At 36.0% G+C, this 18,746-nt stretch overlaps 2 protein-coding genes and 1 pseudogene across 2 annotated transcripts in view; all 3 read left to right on the top strand.

The window, feature by feature from the left end:
* Positions 1–6,228: 6,228 nt before the first annotated feature.
* LOC106325480 lies at positions 6,229–7,187 on the top strand (annotated as a pseudogene).
* Positions 7,188–13,962: 6,775 nt separating this feature from the next.
* Positions 13,963–14,858, top strand: LOC106323599 (peroxidase 57-like). The gene is made up of 2 exons (XM_013761696.1): positions 13,963–14,189; positions 14,406–14,858. Exons 1-2 carry the CDS (start codon positions 13,992–13,994, stop codon positions 14,856–14,858), a joined length of 651 nt encoding a protein of 216 aa, XP_013617150.1. The 5' UTR covers positions 13,963–13,991.
* Positions 14,859–18,361: 3,503 nt separating this feature from the next.
* The window catches only part of LOC106323598, a 949-nt gene continuing 564 nt past the window's right edge, over positions 18,362–18,746 (top strand). Inside the window, exon 1 of the mRNA XM_013761695.1 lies at positions 18,362–18,680. Coding sequence (XP_013617149.1) covers positions 18,494–18,680 — 187 coding nt within the window. The 5' untranslated portion in view covers positions 18,362–18,493. The remainder of the gene's footprint in view (positions 18,681–18,746) is intronic.

Genomic DNA, 18,746 nt, shown 5'->3' with positions numbered 1-18,746 from the left:
GTACAACAACAAGAATCATAAACAAAACTACCAGAAAATGACAGAGATATAAAAGTAAAAATGGGGTTTTACACTCAAGATTATTATAAAGATAAAGAAACAAAGGAATTAGTAGTTGTATTACTTACTCTGTTAAAGATAATTGTTTAATGAAGTGGACTTTTACCAAGTGAAACGAGAGAGCCGCTCCAGGGATTAGAATTTAGGATTAATTTGGGAAATTGTTTATCTTAATTCAAAATCGAAGATAAATATATAAAGTGTCCTTCAGCAGTGTGAACTGTGAACACTAAAAGTACCAAGTCTTGAAAGCAACGCGGTCATCAAACGTGTTTCTCTTTTGCATCACTTCCTTTTTACATTGTTTCTTCTTTAATTTTGTGATTTAGTTCATTACTTGAGAGCTAAGTGAGTAAAAGCGTTCCTTTTAACACAAAAGAATCAACACGTACGTCCCCTTCGACGCAGAGAATCTTTAGTTAATTACTACTTATGGAGAGAATATCAATTGTATAGTTGAAGTTTTCGAATACTGACGAGTCTTAGGACACATTGTCACACTTAACTGACTTTTTGAACTTACACAATTGTACACACATTGTCACACTTAACTGACATAATCTGAAGTAGAGCATTGAGAACAGTTTTGTTTTTGTATTCCTTAGATAAATCAATTTACACACTATAAGTCTAACGAGAAATGGGTTTATCTTTTAAGATTACGTTAGTGCCTTGTTAAAATACCATTTCTAAGGAACGGTGCGTTGGTTTAGTGGTTTAGTGCTCGGAGTATGTTCCATTGCACCCCTAGTTCGATTTCCTTGGGAGGAATGCTTTACGCCATCCTATCGGTACCGGCTGGTCCTGGACTTGGAGAGATTATTTGAGCTGAAGACTCGTACACTTCCTGGTTTGTAAAAAAAAATATACCAGTTCTAGTTAGGAAAATGAGAAGAAGAAAAAAACTGAAATAAATGCTAATCGTGTTAAATAAATAAAGATGACATCAGACAAGTAATAAAAGGGACAATTAAATCATCCAATCATAATACAGTTTTTTGCCACGTGAGCAGTGGTTGCCTATGTTGGGCTTTCCGATTGTTTTACGCTGTATGGTTTCAGGTCTTTCATGTGGGGTCTTAATTAAAGCCCACACTCTTTACGTGAAGCCCACAAACAAACAAGAAAATAATGATACGAGTTCTTGGTTTCTCTGAGATGAGAAATGTAACCCATCATTTTGTCTCCTCTCAACTCATACGATGGAGGCAATCAATACTTTCCACTATCTCCTCTACAATTAAGATTTCTCACCTCCCCTCTAAACTAAAGCGACTATATATATGTCGAGAAGGTAATCCATACGATTCGAAAGGCTTCTTGAAATCATTATCATAAACCCTAGAAATAGAGATACCACCGATGGCGATTAACCAGCTCCACTTTTCCGATTTGAAGGACGGATGTTGTAAGAAAACAGTTGTTGCACAGCTTCTGCGATTTTGGGATTTGAAGAAAGTCGGTGAGCATCTCGGGCTGGACCTGGTTTTTCTTGACAACAAGGTATCGACTATTTAACTTCCTTCTTTAATTTAGTTTTAGATAGTTTTGGTTGTGGAGATGATGGAGCCGACTGTTCTTATTCTAAGAAAATATTTCAGGTTTCAGAAAATGAACAGCTTATGGCTTTGGCTAATACAAACGTGGATTTTCCGGGTATGTTTGGCAACTCATGCTTTTCCCGTTCTCTAACAATGATTGGCTGCAACTACTTCCTTCCTTATTAACAGTTTGTTACAAATATTCTCTTGCAGACGTTTGTGGCATCAAGACCACCTTGACAATGAAAATCAGGCCATTCAATGTGTTATTGTGGTACGTAAGCCGAATAGCTGATGTGTATTGTTTCAAAGTTAATCGTTGATGTTCCATTTGGGTTGGTTAAAGTCGTTGCTGTCATGATAAACCTAAACGCCCTTCCGTATGTGTTTGTGTGTTTGGCATGATTGTATATCAGCTTCATCAGAAATTATAGGTATCGGGTTTGGAGCCTAAAGTCATTTAATTGTTGCCACGAACATAAACCCAAAAATCAAAATAAGTTGAAGGAAAGCGTACTAAATTTTCTCATGTGTCATTGCATTTGCAGGCCGGCTTCTCCTGAATGTTACCCCGGGAACAACTTCTTTTGACAATGAATGCCTTGCCAGCCAGAGTGTTCTTGCAGCGTAAGACTTACCAAACTGTAACTGTTGTCTAAGAATTAATGGGGACGTTGTTCTCAAACATGAGGGGAGTTTTTATTTAATAGGTTATATGGATCTGATGATGGTAGCAGCTCCACAGCTTCCAAGTATGGAAGTGCGAAGAAAATTGAACGAGTAACTCTTGCTGAGCTGAACAACTACGTCCTTAACTCACCACCACAGGTTGGTGAACTCCATTCGTTTTTAGCTATATGTTAGCTCATAAACATGATCCCCACATTCTTATAACTTTCCTCCTCCCGTGGTTCATGTAGACTGCAAAGTTTCTTTACACTGCCGACGTCGGTGGCATTGACACCACTAATGGATGGTGCTACTTCTCCTACTCTAAATGCTACCAAAAACTGCAGCGTGGATTCACGTCTTTCACATGCGCATAGTGCATGACGACACTGCAGTTTGTGCTGTGAGGTATTTCAGTCAAACTTATATTTAAGATTTTCTTGCCAGACTATATACGCATGTTCAGCCAATAAATCACTTGCACTATTTAGCCACCGTGTTCAGATGGTGTTCGCAGATCGCAACAGACTCAGCCGTCTTCGTTTTTTTTTCACGGTGAAATAAGAAGATGACCAATGTGCTCATCGCAGAGGCTGCTCAACTCATGGTATTGTCTGGACGCCCCTAATATCCTTCTCAGTGTAAGCACTCTACATGTTCTTATGTTAGCTTTTGTCATTTTCAAAAATTCCAAAGAGCGCAAGTGAATCTCTCCAACAGGCAACAATCCCACGATGTATCCAAGATATCATCGTGCAGAATTTGACCTTCCAGCTTAAGCTCTCCGAAATTCATTTCTCCTCTACAGTGGTACGTATTTTTTATACCAACCGTTGTCCACATGTGCCAAATTTTTTGGAGTATGTTTGTATTAATCTATGTGGATTAAATATTTCTATGCCCAAAATATGCCTAACATTAATCCATGTGAATTAAAACTGACTGAGAAGTGATGACTACCCAGGTGACGACATGCCTGGTGCTGTCAGCCAAACTCTGAAGCCAACTCTTGTGCTGACCAAGAGTATCTCAGAAAATAACACATGAGTTAATGATAAGTCTGGTTGACCATCACCACAACCTTCTCTGACTGATGTGGTCGTAAGCTCTGCCGATGAAGCTTCTGCTTCCAAGAAAGCTCCAACGTTTAAGACGCGTCGCACTTCGGTATTCCAATCAAAGAGGTTAAGCAATAGAGAGAGAGTTTGCAGGCACATTATCTATCTAAATTTTAAAGTTTGAGTTCAATAATAAAGTAATACTTTTCTTTCTAATGAATCCGGCATGATCTGATTAATGTTTTTTAACGGTTGACTTTTAATTTCAAAACTTTAGTTTCAATGGTATCAGTTTAAAATATATAATTGGGAAAACTATATCTCATGTTAGGCCTGGGTACCCGTTGGCGTTCGGGTCAGATTTTTCGGGTTTTCGGGTTTACGCTCCAAGGTCCCATACTAAAATTTTATTAATACGGGTCGGGTTCGGTTCAAAATTGTATTGCGTCTTAAAACCCATAAAGTAATCATATATCGTACGGGTTCGGGTTATATCGATTCGGTTCGGATATAACCGAAGTAAAAAAACAAAAAACTTGAAGCAAAACATAAAGAAAAACATCTAAATTAAATAAAAATTAATCTATCACACATAAAATTGATAAAATAACAATAAAATGTTAAATCAAGCATGAAAACAAACATAATTTGTAAACAATATGTATTGTCTTATAGAGAGTAAACTTTTTTATTTCAATGAGCAAATTATAAAATACTTATTTATAACTAATTGTGTACTTAAATTATTTATTAAAATTTTAATATTTATTATTATATATCATATTACCAAAAATATTGAATTTAATAATTGAAATACTTATATATATTTTAAAATATTTATATTAACTATTAATTTCGGATTTTCGGGTTACCCGTTCGGGTTCGGTTAATAACACTTCGGGTTCGGTTAATAACACTTCGGGTTAGGATATTTTTTGTACCACCCTACAAGACCCATTCGGGTATTTTTACATTTCGGGTCGGATAACGGGTCGGATTTTTTGGTTCGGGTTCGGTTCGGATTTCGGGTTCCGGATTTTATGCCCAGGCCTATCTCATGTTGTCTCGATTCGGGAACACCATAAATCTGAAATTAAGATAAGAACCGTCCTATTTAGTTCAACCTGATGATGTTTGGATTCGTGAAATTTAATTCCATATCTGTCCTGTGGAGCTGTAGACAAGAGACATTAATCCACACATCAGCCATCTTTGAACAACTAAGAACTCTGCAACTAAACTATGTAAATAATAAAAATTGAATCCATGTCAGAACTTAATTTCAAAGTCCTCATTATACACTTGGGAGAGAAGAAGTGAACTAACATTGAAGGTTCACGTAATTTTATTTTCAAGAAAACAATTGTACGTGGTTTGGTTCATCTTAAGTTTTATATTATTAATGGTTACACTATATTTAAGTTATTTTGGCTAAATTACTTGAACCAATGTAATACTTTATTAATTTATTACACTATATTCTATAAAATAACTTTCGATTAACATGAGGAAAGTTTCCTACAAACAATTTAGTTATAAAACAAAGCTAAACAAATGTTAAAATAATGGGCAATTGTCAATAATAGCACATTTTGAGTTTTTGTCTCAAAAATAGTACTAGAAGGAGAAAGTCACAAAAATGACATTCATTAAAGGGTAAAATATCCCTAATACCCTTAGTTTAAAATTAAATAAACAAACAAAAATAAATAAAAATAAATAAAATAAAAATTAAAAAAAAAATAAAAAAATGAAAAAAAGAAATTTTTTTTATAGTTTCAGATTATATGTTTTCAGATTCGAAATTTTTTATAATTTTTTTTTTCGAAATTGTTTTTTATTTTATTTTTCAAATTTTATTTTTATAATTCAAAAATACATTTCGAAACTGTTTTTTAAATTTTTATTTTAAATTTTTTAGTATTTATTTTTTATTTTATAAAATTTTAAACCCTAACTCCAAAACCCCACCCCTTAACTCTAAACCCTAAGGTTTGGATTAATTAACCCAAGGGGTATAAGTGTATATTTACCTCTTTAATGAAACATATTTTTGTGACTTTGAGTCTTGAGTGCTACTTTGGGAACAAAAACTTGGTTTAGTGCTATCTTAGTATTTTTCTCTAAAATAATTTACAAATATAATTAGTAAAACACTAAAAATTAAAGAAAAAATCATTATAAATTGAAATCTAATATAAAATATATTATAAAAAATCATTTATTGCTAACTATTATTTGTGACATTATTGAACTATTTATATATGACTTTAAAATATAACTTCTTAGGATTTTATTACATTATATTATATTTTCAATTGATTTAGCATGGAGATGGATTAATTTATTATCATGATAAAATTAATTATTGAATAGTATTTAAATTATAATCTGAAAAATAAAATAAAAATATTTGTTATTCTTACTTTAGATTTTTCTTGACTATATCAAAGTGAAATAGAAATTAAAAGAAAAATATAAATCATTACATTTTCTTAAGATTTTAATAATTTAATAATTTTGTTTTCTTTAACAAAAGAAATGTTCGTGGTCCTTTAAACTCAAACTAAAAAAATTAATAAAATTTACAATTTTATTTTAGAATAAAAGCATATTGTATTTATTATTGCGATTTAAAATAAATTTCCAATAAAAATATAAAATATAAAATATGTTTAATAAATAAAATGGACATATTTTTCCGATCAATAAAATTTAAATATATATTAATATAAAATATTTTTAATGTAAACTACGGACGGATGAACCACTAGTATATATAAAGTTTACTAGTTGTGATGTTTAAGGTGGCCCATATATAGATAACCGGATATCATACCGGTCGGTTATATATCTTGATTGTCCGGTTATAACGAACCAACAACACCTATCAACGGCGATCCCTTCAAAGTTATCATCACCAGCCTTCCTTCTGCATCTCTCTATTCAAAAAATCAAAAACTTCGATCTTCCGATTTCGATTTCGTCTCATCTCCGCCTTCTCAGCAATGAACTCCGCTTTACATTTTGCTTTTCCGGCGGCGAATCCAACTTTTGTCTGCGGAATCCGACGCGTGACTCCTTCTCCTGGATTACTCTGTTCCCGCTTAAGAGTCTTCTCTCTTCCTCCTCCTCCTTCTTCATCTCTCAAGGTTAACGTCTCTTTTCCCGAGAAAATTCAATCGTACCAATGTACTTGTTCGGACATGTTGGTTCCACATTGAAACTGAGGAGATTTTTGTTTGATTACGTAGGCAGAGTCATGTTTAAAAAGAGAGGTGCACAGACAAAGAAGCAGTCTTGAGTCATCAATGTTCTGTTACGACAAGTCCATACCCGAAGAGATCATCGATGAGCCTGTCGGATTATCCATTTCAGAGAAAGAGATTGGCGATAATAAGCGATGCAACTCTTGTGAAGCTAAAGGTGCATTGCTTTGTCCACTTGCTCTGGAACTGGTCTTTATGTTGACTCCATCATGGAGAGCCAAGGCATTATTGTTAAAGTCAGTTGCTTAGGTAAGGCTCTGAATCTTGTTTTTTTTTTTAACCCAAGTTATATAATCATTGATCTATGCAAGTGTCTTTCTTTTTAATATGTATCTGAACCACTTTTGCTGATTTTGCTATAGGTTGTGGTGGAAGTGGTAACATTATGTGTAACACTTGTGGCGGGCGTGGTCACTTAGGACACTGATGATGACTCTGAGGTTAAACTCTGTTTTCAATCATATCATGGCTTTTGTCATCAATATATCTCTGATCTTATTGCAGAGTCCTACGTTTTTAGTTTCCACATATAGATTTGTGTCCCTGTACTGATGTAATCTCGAGCCACAGAAATGCACAACCTTGTAACAGACTGACTAGCTTCATCTTCTCTTGTAATGGTTTCGTAAATGGCTGTGACTTAAGTCACTAAACCGAAATTCTTTAGTGACTTTAGATGGATGTCATTCTTTTTCAGTGCAAGGAAGTAAAAGGAACTCTTTTTACTTAAATTGATGTAACTTTTTGATGGATTAATAGAAGAATGACCGAAAAATTTACATTTTACGGAAAGAAGTTATTCCAAAAATCTTTAATAACAACAAAAGCCCAACATCAGTTCCGGTCCAAAGGAGATAATAAACTACACTTTTTGGGCATTTGAACCCAATAACAACACTGTAACCAGTCTTTCTTCTCTTTGATCCATAAACTTTGATATAGTTTTTAAGTTTGAAACAAGTTCCTTCAGAAGATTTTATGTGCTTCCAGTTCAAACTTCAAACTAGTTTGTTTAGTGAACTTGTTTTTTTATTTATTTAAGATCTTATTTTCCGATGTAAATTCCTAACATCACATTATTCTTATTATTGTAAATTATTTTGGCCATCTTGAAAAATATAAACAAAAGACACTACTACTTATATAGATTCCATCAGCTGATTTAGCTGGCCCCGAAAAATACAAAATGCATTGAGACCACATTGCTTGACCTAAATTTAAAATATCTTCTGATAAGAGTAGCCAAATGCATTCGACCAAAATCTATGTGGACCAATTCTCAAATGTAAACTAACAAAAATAACATCAATTTTGTTCTCAACATAAATCAAATCCATGACATATCAATTACGCCCGTGCCCCAAACGCCCTTACAACTAAATTATCACTACTCACTGCTATCTTCAAAAAGAATTTTCTTTTAAATTTTGAAGAAGGAAACGAGTCATATAGACATATGGTATGCAAATTATTGCAAGCATATCATCAGTGTCGCCCGTGACAGCTTCTTCGCACAACTCGCCACGAAACCGGCTTTGAATTAATTTTATAAACCATATAATGTAAGCATCAATGATACTATTTCCCAACATCATTGTCGCTTTGATCAAGTATACCATTTCCCTTCTTTTCCTCATCATGTACCGGATTTTGGGGTTACGTATATTTAAGTGTATATAAATTTCCAAGTTTTCATTTGTAAATTTCAAAAGGGTTTATATTTGTAAAAGAACTGCACTTTAAAGTCCATGCATGCTTATTTTTCGATTTGTTGGAAATTAATTTACAAGATATAATGAGTCATATTTTCTCGCTTTATTTTACAACTAAATCCATGAACTGATATTAATTAAAAATTATGATCATAAATATAATATTTTTTTGAAAATTTCAATACACACAATATTTACGGACACTTTAAAATTTATCAATAAATCGAAACTAAAATTAGTCTATCTTCTTTAGGCATGACGTATACGGTTTAACAACAAGTTGATCCTTTCAATTCTAACGACTAATGGTAATATAATTTGACGACTAAACGAATTAATTACCCAACCTGTGGGTACATGACATGGAACACTTGTTGTGTGGTATATATGCTTTGATGTATTATTCGGTTAATCGTCTATTTAATAAAGCAAAATCCATTAAGAAGAGTTTTAAAATTTTAAATATTGTCTCTATACGTAAGTTGTTGTGGTGCAATTATATTCGGTTGTTGTACATGTGCAATTGACTAAAATTAAATGAAACCGATAGAATTAAAGGTAATGTCTAAAATTTAAATCGTATTATTCTCAATCATATTTTTTGGGTCAATTTTCTCAATCATATAAAAGTCTTATTAATGTATATAATATTGAAATATATATGTTAGAGCCAAGTTGTTTAAAGAAACCCTGTTTAAGGTACTTTCATATGATTTAATTAAATAACTCTTTTTAATTTTATCAACCTAAACACTTAAAAAAAAATCGAAACCGGCAAAGAAAACTGAAAGTGATATATATTACGATGATACTGCCACCTTCTCGACCATGTAATTAATTAAAATTCTTCATTTATCAACATAGCTGGATCAAATCTTCAGCATATAAGTGTAAAGTATATTAATAAAAAATTACAACATGGCGAAAGGAATGTTACTAAGTCGCTCGCACGCCTTTGCAAACGTTTCTAAAGCTTATTTCTCTGAAATTGATATAACCTTTGACTTTCGCATGTCTTCGGCACAAACAGGAGATGTGTTAGTTTTAAAAACTTAAATTATATTTTCTAGCGGTTTAGTTTTTAGTATATATACCTTATGGTTGATATGAGGTTTGTGAAAGAGATGATTTTCATTATACGTAAGGTGTCTACATTTATACAAGAAAAGAGAGAGTAAGTAAGTAAAGATAATATTCTGTATTTACACTGAGATATATGATTGCGTTAATGTCGCCAATCATATACTCGAGTATCTATAATATGCCCCCTCAAGATGGAAGTGCTTGCGAAACTCCAATCTTGTGTCGTGTAGCAGTGAACTGTGATCTTGTGAGAGGTTTGGTTAGGCCGTCCGCGAGCTGATCATGTGTTGAAATGTGTGTGATCCGTAGTTGTCCTGCCTGAACTTGCTCTCGTATGTTATGGTAGTCAAGTGCTAGGTGCTTCATTCGAGTGTAGAAAACAGGATTTGCACAAAGATATGTCGCGCCGATGTTATCACAGTATATGACAAGGAGTGTTGGTTGTAGGAATTCCCATTTCAGAGATTAACGAACATACCCAAGGAACTTCTGAAGCCGTGCCGCTTGAAACCTCTTGCGACAAATCTTGATTTATATTTGTCAAGCATTCCATCGGCAAGAAGTTTAATCCGGTAAATCCACTTTGTATCTATGACGTTTTGAGATGGTGATGGTGGTACCAGGTCCCACGTACGGAGAGCTATTTGGGAATCGTATTCCTTTGACATCGAGTCGCGCCAGTGCTTTTCCTTGAGCGCTTGGTGATGAGTACGAGGTTCAATGTCGATAAAGTTTGGTTTGGCTGCTGTGAGAGCGTATCTTTTGTTAGGTTTGGTTATGTGATTCTTGAGGCGGGTTTGCATACGATGTTGATTTTGGGGTTGGTTATTTGCGGTTTCCTGATTTGGGTTTGTAACCGGTTGGGTCTGGGTAGGATTTGTAATTTGGGTTTCTTGGTTTTGAGTAGTTGTTGAGCCTGGTTGGAATTGATTTTGTGGTTGGGTATTTTTGGTTTCCTGGTTTGAGTTTATAACGGGTTGGATCTGGGTAGGATTTGTAACTTGGGCTTCCTGGTTTTGTGTTGTTGGGCCTGGTTGGAGTTGATGAGTTGACTCAGTAGAACCAGAACTTGTCGACGAGGGAGAGAGTTGAGAAGATGACGACGATGATTCCTGAGGAATTGTGCTTATCGCTGGGCTCGACTGGTCAGACATCTGAATCTGATCGTTGTTCATAGGCGAGGAGGCTGAGCCGGAGGGTCCAGATTGCAGCGGTGGTGTAGCAGATGGCTGAGCGTCTACAAGTGGCAACGGGATGGTGGTGATAATGGGAACGAAAGCAGTTTCGGTGGTTGTGCTATTATTAGGGAGGATGAGGGATTGGTAAGGGAATTTTGATTCATCAAAGGGGAAATGCCTGGATATGTATATGCGGTTTTGGGTTGGTTCGAGGCAGATGTATGCACTTTGGGTTAGAGAATATCCCAGTAGCACACATGGTTTGGAACGCGGTTCGAGTTTGTGGTTCACATAGGGACGAAGCCATGGAAAACAGAGGCACCCAAGTTTGTTGTAGTTTGGTGTGGTCTGGAAAAGAGTTTGGTAAGGGGATTTGAGAGATAGAGTTGGCGTAGGCATTCTGTTTATGAGGTATACAGCAGCTGCGAAAGCATAACTCCAATAAGTGTTTGGTATTGAGGCTCGGGAGAGTAGAATTAGGCCAGTTTCGACTATGTGGCGATGACGGCGTTCTGCGAGACCATTATGTTCGGGGTTATGAGGAGGAGAAGTAAGATGAGAGATGCCTTTAGAAGAGAGGAAGTCGCGTAGAGCAATAAATTCTCCACCATTATCTGAGAATAAGGTACCAATTTTTTTTTGGAAGCGATTTTCGACGAGGTTGGTGAAACGAATGAATGTCTCACGAACTTGAGATTTGAGTTTAAGTGGGAACAACCACACATATCGTGAGTAGTGATCAACAATTACTAAGTAGTATTTGTAATTGTCAATAGAGAGTACAGGGAAGATCCATAGGTCTGTGAAAAGGTATTGGAGAGGATGAGTTGAGGATATTGTAGTTTGAGAGAAAGGAAGTTTCTGACTTTTATTCAATAAGCAATCACGACAGCAAAGTGTTTGGGAAATAGAATCTGAAACAGGCAAAGAAAATTCAGAGATAATGCTTTTTAAAATAGATGGTGATGGGTGGCCGAGCCTCGCATGCCAATCAATGGTGGTGGTTTTGTTGTTTGAGGTGATGGTGTGGAAGGTTTTTGGAAAGGAGGTTGGCCACTCATAGAGCTCATCCTTGGAATGACCTTGCAGCAACTGGACCCCCGTTTTCAGATCCCTCATCTGAAAGTAAGATCTGGAAAAGAGTTTGGTAAGGGGATTTGAGAGATAGAGTTGGCGTAGGCATTCTGTTTATGAGGTATACAGCAGCTGCGAAAGCATAACTCCAATAAGTGTTTGGTATTGAGGCTCGGGAGAGTAGAGTTAGCCCATTTCCATCAATGTGGCGATGACGGCGTTCTGCGAGACCATTATGTTCGGGGTTATGAGGAGGAGAAGTAAGATGAGAGATGCCTTTAGAAGAGAGGAAGTCACGTAGAGGAAGAAATTCTCCACCATTATCTGAGAATAAGGTACCAATTTTTCTTTGGAAGCGATTTTCGACGAGGTTGGTGAAACGAATGAATGTCTCACGAACTTGAGATTTGAGTTTAAGTGGGAACAACCACACATATCGTGAGTAGTGATCAACAATTACTAAGTAGTATTTGTAATTGTCAATAGAGAGTACAGGGAAGATCCATAGGTCTGTGAAAAGGTATTGGAGAGGATGAGTTGAGGATATTGTAGTTTGAGAGAAAGGAAGTTTCTGACTTTTATTCAATAAGCAATCACGACAGCAAAGTGTTTGGGAAATAGAATCTGAAACAGGCAAAGAAAATTCAGAGATAATGCTTTTTAAAATAGATGGTGATGGGTGGCCGAGCCTCGCATGCCAATCAATGGTGGTGGTTTTGTTGTTTGAGGTGATGGTGTGGAAGGTTTTTGGAAAGGAGGTTAGCCACTCATACAGCTCATCCTTGGAATGACCTTGCAGCAACTGGACCCCCGTTTTCAGATCCCTCATCTGAAAGTAAGAGGAAAAAATTGTACAGATACTTGATTAGTATTGCACAATTTGAACACTGATATCAAATTCTTTTTGATGGCAGGTACGCAGAGAACATTAGACAAAGATAAAGGACGTGGAGAGGAGGGTAAGATTTTCGAACCAGTATGTGAAATGGTTAGCCCATTTCCATCGCCAATGATGACTTCCTCGCCGCCTGCATAAGGCTGATGCAGAGCCAAATTAGTAAGATCAGAGGAGATATGATGTGTTGCTCCTGAGTTCAGTATCCATGGTTGAGTGGTTTGAATTCCTCCTGAAGCAAAGTTTGCCCGGGGCTGCCACTGTGAAGGTGATGGGAGCAAGCCTGTTGTCTGATGAGAGAGTTGAGGACAACGCCTTGCACTATGTCCCTGGACACTGCAAATTTGACACTTTCCCAAGTAAGGTCGTGGTTGCCATGGTTGAGTTGCAGTGTTGGTTATTGGACGAGACTGTGACTGCCAGTTTTGATTGCGATTGTTTGATTTGTATGGTGCTTTGAACTTGTTGGTGGCAATGTTGGCAGAGACAGGGAACGTGTTCAAGGGTTCCGCCGTAACGATCTTAGCCTCGTGGTTGAGGAGCTTTTCATGAAGCTCCGACAGTGTTGGTGGAGCATCTCGTCCTTCAACCTGATCGATGAGAGACTTGTAGTCTTCTGGTAGACCTTCAAAAATGTACTCGATCTGGTCTTCTAGATCCACAGGTTTCCCAAGAATGGCTAGTTGATCAAACCGGGTTGTGAGGCCTTGAAAGTACTCATCAATCTGCTTGCTTCCTTTCTTCCATTGCTTGATTTGATGCTTCAATTGTTTGATGTGTCCCCTGCTCGGCTTTGCATACGTGGTGGCTAGAAGATTCCAGATCTCAGCAGAGGTGTTCGTGTTTGACAGAAGCGGCTGGATTGATGGAGTGATGGCACCTAGTACAGCACTGTAGAGGAGCTTGTCATGTCGGTTATGAAGCGTGTAGGCTGGGTTCTCAGCCTGAACTCCATCAATGGTGATTTTCGGATCAAGGACGGTGGAGGAGACGTAAGTGTAAAGTATATTAATAAAAAATTACAACATGGCGAAAGGAATGTTACTAAGTCGCTCGCACGCCTTTGCAAACGTTTCTAAAGCTTATTTCTCTGAAATTGATATAACCTTTGACTTTCGCATGTCTTCGGCACAAACAGGAGATGTGTTAGTTTTAAAAACTTAAATTATATTTTCTAGCGGTTTAGTTTTTAGTATATATACCTTATGGTTGATATGAGGTTTGTGAAAGAGATGATTTTCATTATACGTAAGGTGTCTACATTTATACAAGAATAGAGAGAGTAAGTAAGTAAAGATAATATTCTGTATTTACACTGAGATATACGATTGCGTTAATGTCGCCAATCATATACTCTTGAGTATCTATAATAGTTGATCACAAATGTCTTACAATCCCTTCCACAAGAAGCAAAAGAAAAATACTTCTTAGAAAAACTTCTTATCAACAAAAATGATGAAGTTTTCATCTCTTCTTGTGCTTTTCTTTATTTTCCTGATCGCATTGGCCCAACTGCGAGTCGGATTTTATAGCCGGTCATGCCCTCAAGCCGAGACTATCGTACGCAATCTGGTGCGCCAACGGTTTGGTGTTGACCCAACCGTAACTGCTGCTTTGCTCCGTATGCACTTTCACGACTGTTTCGTTAGGGTAATAATCTAACCTATAACATTTTAATACAGCTATAACATGTCCAAACATTCTATGTTAATTTTTAGTTTAAACTGAACATGTTGTACAAAACAGCATACTGTATAATAAAGGCATTTTAAATAAGACTCTCATATAATTACATGAATTTCATATATTTATCATTTAGTCTGGTTAATCGTATTTAAAATATATATTATTGTTCATTCTTCGTAGGGCTGTGACGCTTCCCTTCTCATTGACTCAACCAACTCTGAGAAAACGGCCGGACCAAACGGAAGCGTTAGAGAATTTGACCTGATTGACCGCATCAAGGCTCAGCTAGAGGCTGCGTGTCCCTCCACGGTCTCATGCGCTGACATCATCACATTAGCGACACGTGACTCCGTGGCGTTAGCTGGAGGCCCGAGCTACAGCATCCCCATGGGAAGGCGCGATGGTTTGGTCTCAAACAATGTTGACGTGGCCCTTCCGGGTCCAACAATCTCTGTCGCCGGAGCCGTCAGTTTGTTCACCAACAAAGGGATGAACGTATTCGACGCTGTGGCTCTTTTGGGTGCACATACCGTTGGTCAGGGAAATTGTGGTCTATTCAATGACAGGATCACTAATTTCCGGGGCACCGGACGACCTGACCCGTCCATGGACCCAGCCTTGGTTTCCAGGTAATTTTAAATCAACCAAATTTAATATTGAATTTATTGGGAAAAAATTACATAAGAATGAACAAAGTTCTTAAGTTTGAGAAGATTTAAAATTTTATTTTTATCCTAGTTAGAGCAGTTTAATTGTTGAAAATGTTTATTTTATAATTTCTGAAATCATCAGTAGGTACCCAGTTTTAGTTATATTAAAATATAAAGTTCTAGCTTCTATAGTGGCCCTTCCATTTCCACTTTGTTGAGAACGCTCGACCGAAGAAGTGAGTAACTAACAAGGAAGATCCCTTTCTCCCAGTAGCTCCATACCAATCAACAAGCATCGTACCAGCATCATCCGACAGGCATTTTCCCTGTAGCTACCTCTAGCACCACTAGACCGAAGCTGTAAACATTTATGTGATGGAACACCATAATAAACATATTAAGGAGCAAGATCTCCCATTTTCCCATCTGGTATTGTAGCTTCCCTGGTTATAGAGCTATGTTCATAGACTTCTGCCTAAATCTCCTAGCTTGGCATTGAATTCTGCCAATAGTCAGATAAGATCTTAGACACCGTTGACCTGCTTCCATTCTAAAGAGTATTCCTTCTCTTTGTTCGGAGTAGCTTCACCCCAAAAGTCTGTCTGTACAAACGAGAACGGCCTGTATTCGGCTGCAGTTCACCGAGAATGATTCATGACTACTCTTGCCGGAAAGCCCAAAGAGGCTCGTGAAAGTTGGGTGAGCTATTCTGTTTTCCGAGGTACCAACACTTTCAACCACTTTATTTCCGAGGTCCTAAACCAGACTCGTGACTATGGCAGGTCGGTACGCTCTGCTCCGTCAAACTCGTGGTGTTGTGGCTCGATATGCTAACAACAATGCCTTCTTCAAACGTCAGTTTGTTAGGGCAATGATAAAGATGGGAGCCGTTGATGTGCTTACCGGTCGTGCTGGTGAGATTAGGAGAAACTGCAGGAGATTCAGCTGATGACCTTGATGAATTACTACTAAATGTGGACGTAATTATATTTTATATTTTCAAGTCTTATTTATGTTTCTAAATCATTTTTATGTGTGTTTGTTGGATTTTTGTTGCTTAAATATTTTTTCGTGAATTGGATATATAGTTTCAATTCTCGAAAAATATAACTATATGTTGGTCTGAATATTGAAGATGTATCTTATTCTTATTCATTTATTTTGTGGTATTTAGTCTTTTTAAAATATTGGTCAAGTATATTTGTCCTGATTAATTATATATAAACTGTTATATACTTGGTTTGTTTGTCCTCCAATAGATTTACTTAAGAAACATAAGATATCATCAGAGCCGGTCTTTGGACCAAGCCAATAAAACATTAGCTTCCAACCATTTTATTGTAAGATTAATTTTGACCATAAATTAACAAAAATTTCTTTTGGTCTAGTGGTTAAGGGCCGCCAAACAAAAAAAGATCTAGTGATTAAAGTTTTGAGGTTACTAAGTTCTCTTCTCCTCAACCTAGATTCAAATTCTCAGAAAGTGGATAATTCTTTTAAATTTGATTAGAGCATGATTAATGGAATGTTTTTAGGGTAGAGTTCTTAACGGAATATAAGAAACCGTCTATTAACTTTTAACTAAAAAAGCTAAAAACCGACCTTTAAATATCTAAGAGTGGTTCTTAGCTTTTTTAGTTAAAGTCAAGAGACAGTTTCTTATATACCGTTGAGAACTTCATCCTAAGAACCTCTCATTAATCATGCTCTTATGGGCTAGAATTTCATAAGACTAGTTCTGGATATCATGCAAAAGATATTACATATTCATGTATAAATAATATGTTACCTGAATATAGAACAAAGATTGTTACGTATATTACTAAGATATTACATATTCTTTTTCTTGTTCAAAAAAGATGTTAGTATAAATAATATGTAATATAAATTATATATTACAAAGATATGAGGAAAGAAAAGAAACAGAAGATATTTCCCTGAGAGCGGTTAGGATCATATCATGCTAGCAGACCTAACCGATATTACATATTCAGTTATAAATTATATGGGCTTTGAAATGGGCTGGTGATATTATATATTCAGACAGCATAGCTTTTGATGAGCCTATTTACTGTCCAACACTTTTGATGTCTATTAATAGATTCATATACGTATCAAGCGTCTGAAGAAATTCCAGAGAGCCGCAAATGATATATACTAAATTTTTGTACTTATTTGTGAGAATAAAATACTATGGATGTGGTAAATGCATGAATCTCTCTATAACTTGATCTTTATACTTTATAGGTTTTATTTTAAAGTACAAATATAATGAAAAGCTAATAAGAATCTACCCTTTTGGCACTTCTTGTGATTGCTAATCATTCAAGTGCGCGACACATCAGATGCACTCACACCAGATTAAAAAGTACAGTGGCGCCGTTCGTTTGGTGTGTTTTGGAACAAAGCAAGAGAGTTTCAATTTATTGTTAAGGAAAACTATATATGTTGACGTTTTCTTAAAATGCAAACGATGCCTATCGGATTTGAAATGTTTTTTCACTAAAAAAATATAAATCATCTTGTTAGTTAGTGTAAACTAGGATAATCAATTTTCATTTGGTGCGTAAACCTGGTAATTAACTACACAAAGCATGAAAAGTCTAGAAAACAGCCTTCAATAAAAGAAGAAAAATAAATTAAATTACTTGCATATATAAAGGAAAAACATAATATTATTTTTTGCAACTTTAATATTATGTTTGTTTGTAAGATAAATATACTGTGATAGAACTCCTTCAAATAATTATTTTAACTCCTTAAAATATTCGATTATTCAAATATTTTTTATTTTTTTAACGACATGTTAAAAACAAATCATTTAAACAAAATGTTGCTTATAATAGTATTTCCAGTTATATTTTCTACCAATTTTTTACATAGCATTAAGATGAAATTTATAGGAAAGTTTCGTATTTGAATAAAAATTTAATGCGTATGTTCATTTATCTTTCTGAATGAATGTTAAATTAACTTGTTAATTTATCATATATAACCAAGAAGAAAAGAATACAATATACAATTTCTAGTAATTAAATAAAAACTCTTCAAAATACTAGAAGCCAGAACTTCAAAAAACTATATGATATGATCTAAGTATGCCGTCACAGGTATAAAGGGAATGGATAGAACAAATGCAGTTAAACAATATGCTAGGTACATATGGGAACCGGTACATATGTATAACGCATCTAAAATGCATTAAACAATAAAAAAAATTCTTTAACATTTTGAAGGGCCAAAATATTTTTTTATATACATAATTGTTCTAGTTGATCGCATATATGTAGGTATTATTAATATCAAGTAGGTCTGTGTATATATAAATATTAAAGAGAGTTCGTACGCAAACTAATTGTTACAGAGCAGGACCACATAAGGAAGATTTCAGAAGAAAGAAGTCTCAAACTCTTACAAGATTTTGGTCTTCAGGACCACAGAGAGATTGGCTTAAAGGGATCACTTTTGAAGGCCATATGGCTCAACATCACGGAGAGCTTCTGGAGGCAGATTAGGGTTTTAACTTGATCTGCCGCTGTCGGTGTGGCCTCTCGCTCCCCGACGAGAACCTTCTTCTTTCTTCTTCCTCTTTCTTTCTTCTTCCTCTTCTTTCCTTCCATGGTGCTACGTCTCTCTGGTTCGTCTATGCTCCTTCCTCCTCCTCCAGAGCCGCCGCCGGTTACTTTTCTTCTAGATCTAGCATCCATGATCGCTCCTCCGGACCTTCCCGTCCTTTCCGACCACTCTGGTGCACCGGATCTGTTCTCCTTCATCCTCAAAATTGCAGAGCCTCCTCCTGTTTCTGGTACGACGACTTCTAGCTCAGTTTGTTTGTTGCTCGTGTCCTTAGGAGGGAACTTTGTGATGCCTT

The sequence above is a fragment of the Brassica oleracea genome, chromosome C2, assembly GCF_000695525.1.
Source record: "Brassica oleracea var. oleracea cultivar TO1000 chromosome C2, BOL, whole genome shotgun sequence".
In the NCBI taxonomy this organism is placed as follows: Eukaryota; Viridiplantae; Streptophyta; class Magnoliopsida; order Brassicales; family Brassicaceae; genus Brassica; species Brassica oleracea.
This window is presented reverse-complemented; position numbering and strand designations above follow the sequence as displayed.

Coding starts and splice junctions, on each gene's coding strand:
- LOC106323599 (XM_013761696.1), top strand. CDS start 13,992: ATGATGAAGTTTTCATCTCTTCTTGTGCTTTTCTTTATTTTCCTGATC. Junction 14,190..14,405: donor TTCACGACTGTTTCGTTAGG/GTAATAATCTAA, acceptor CATTCTTCGTAG/GGCTGTGACGCTTCCCTTCT.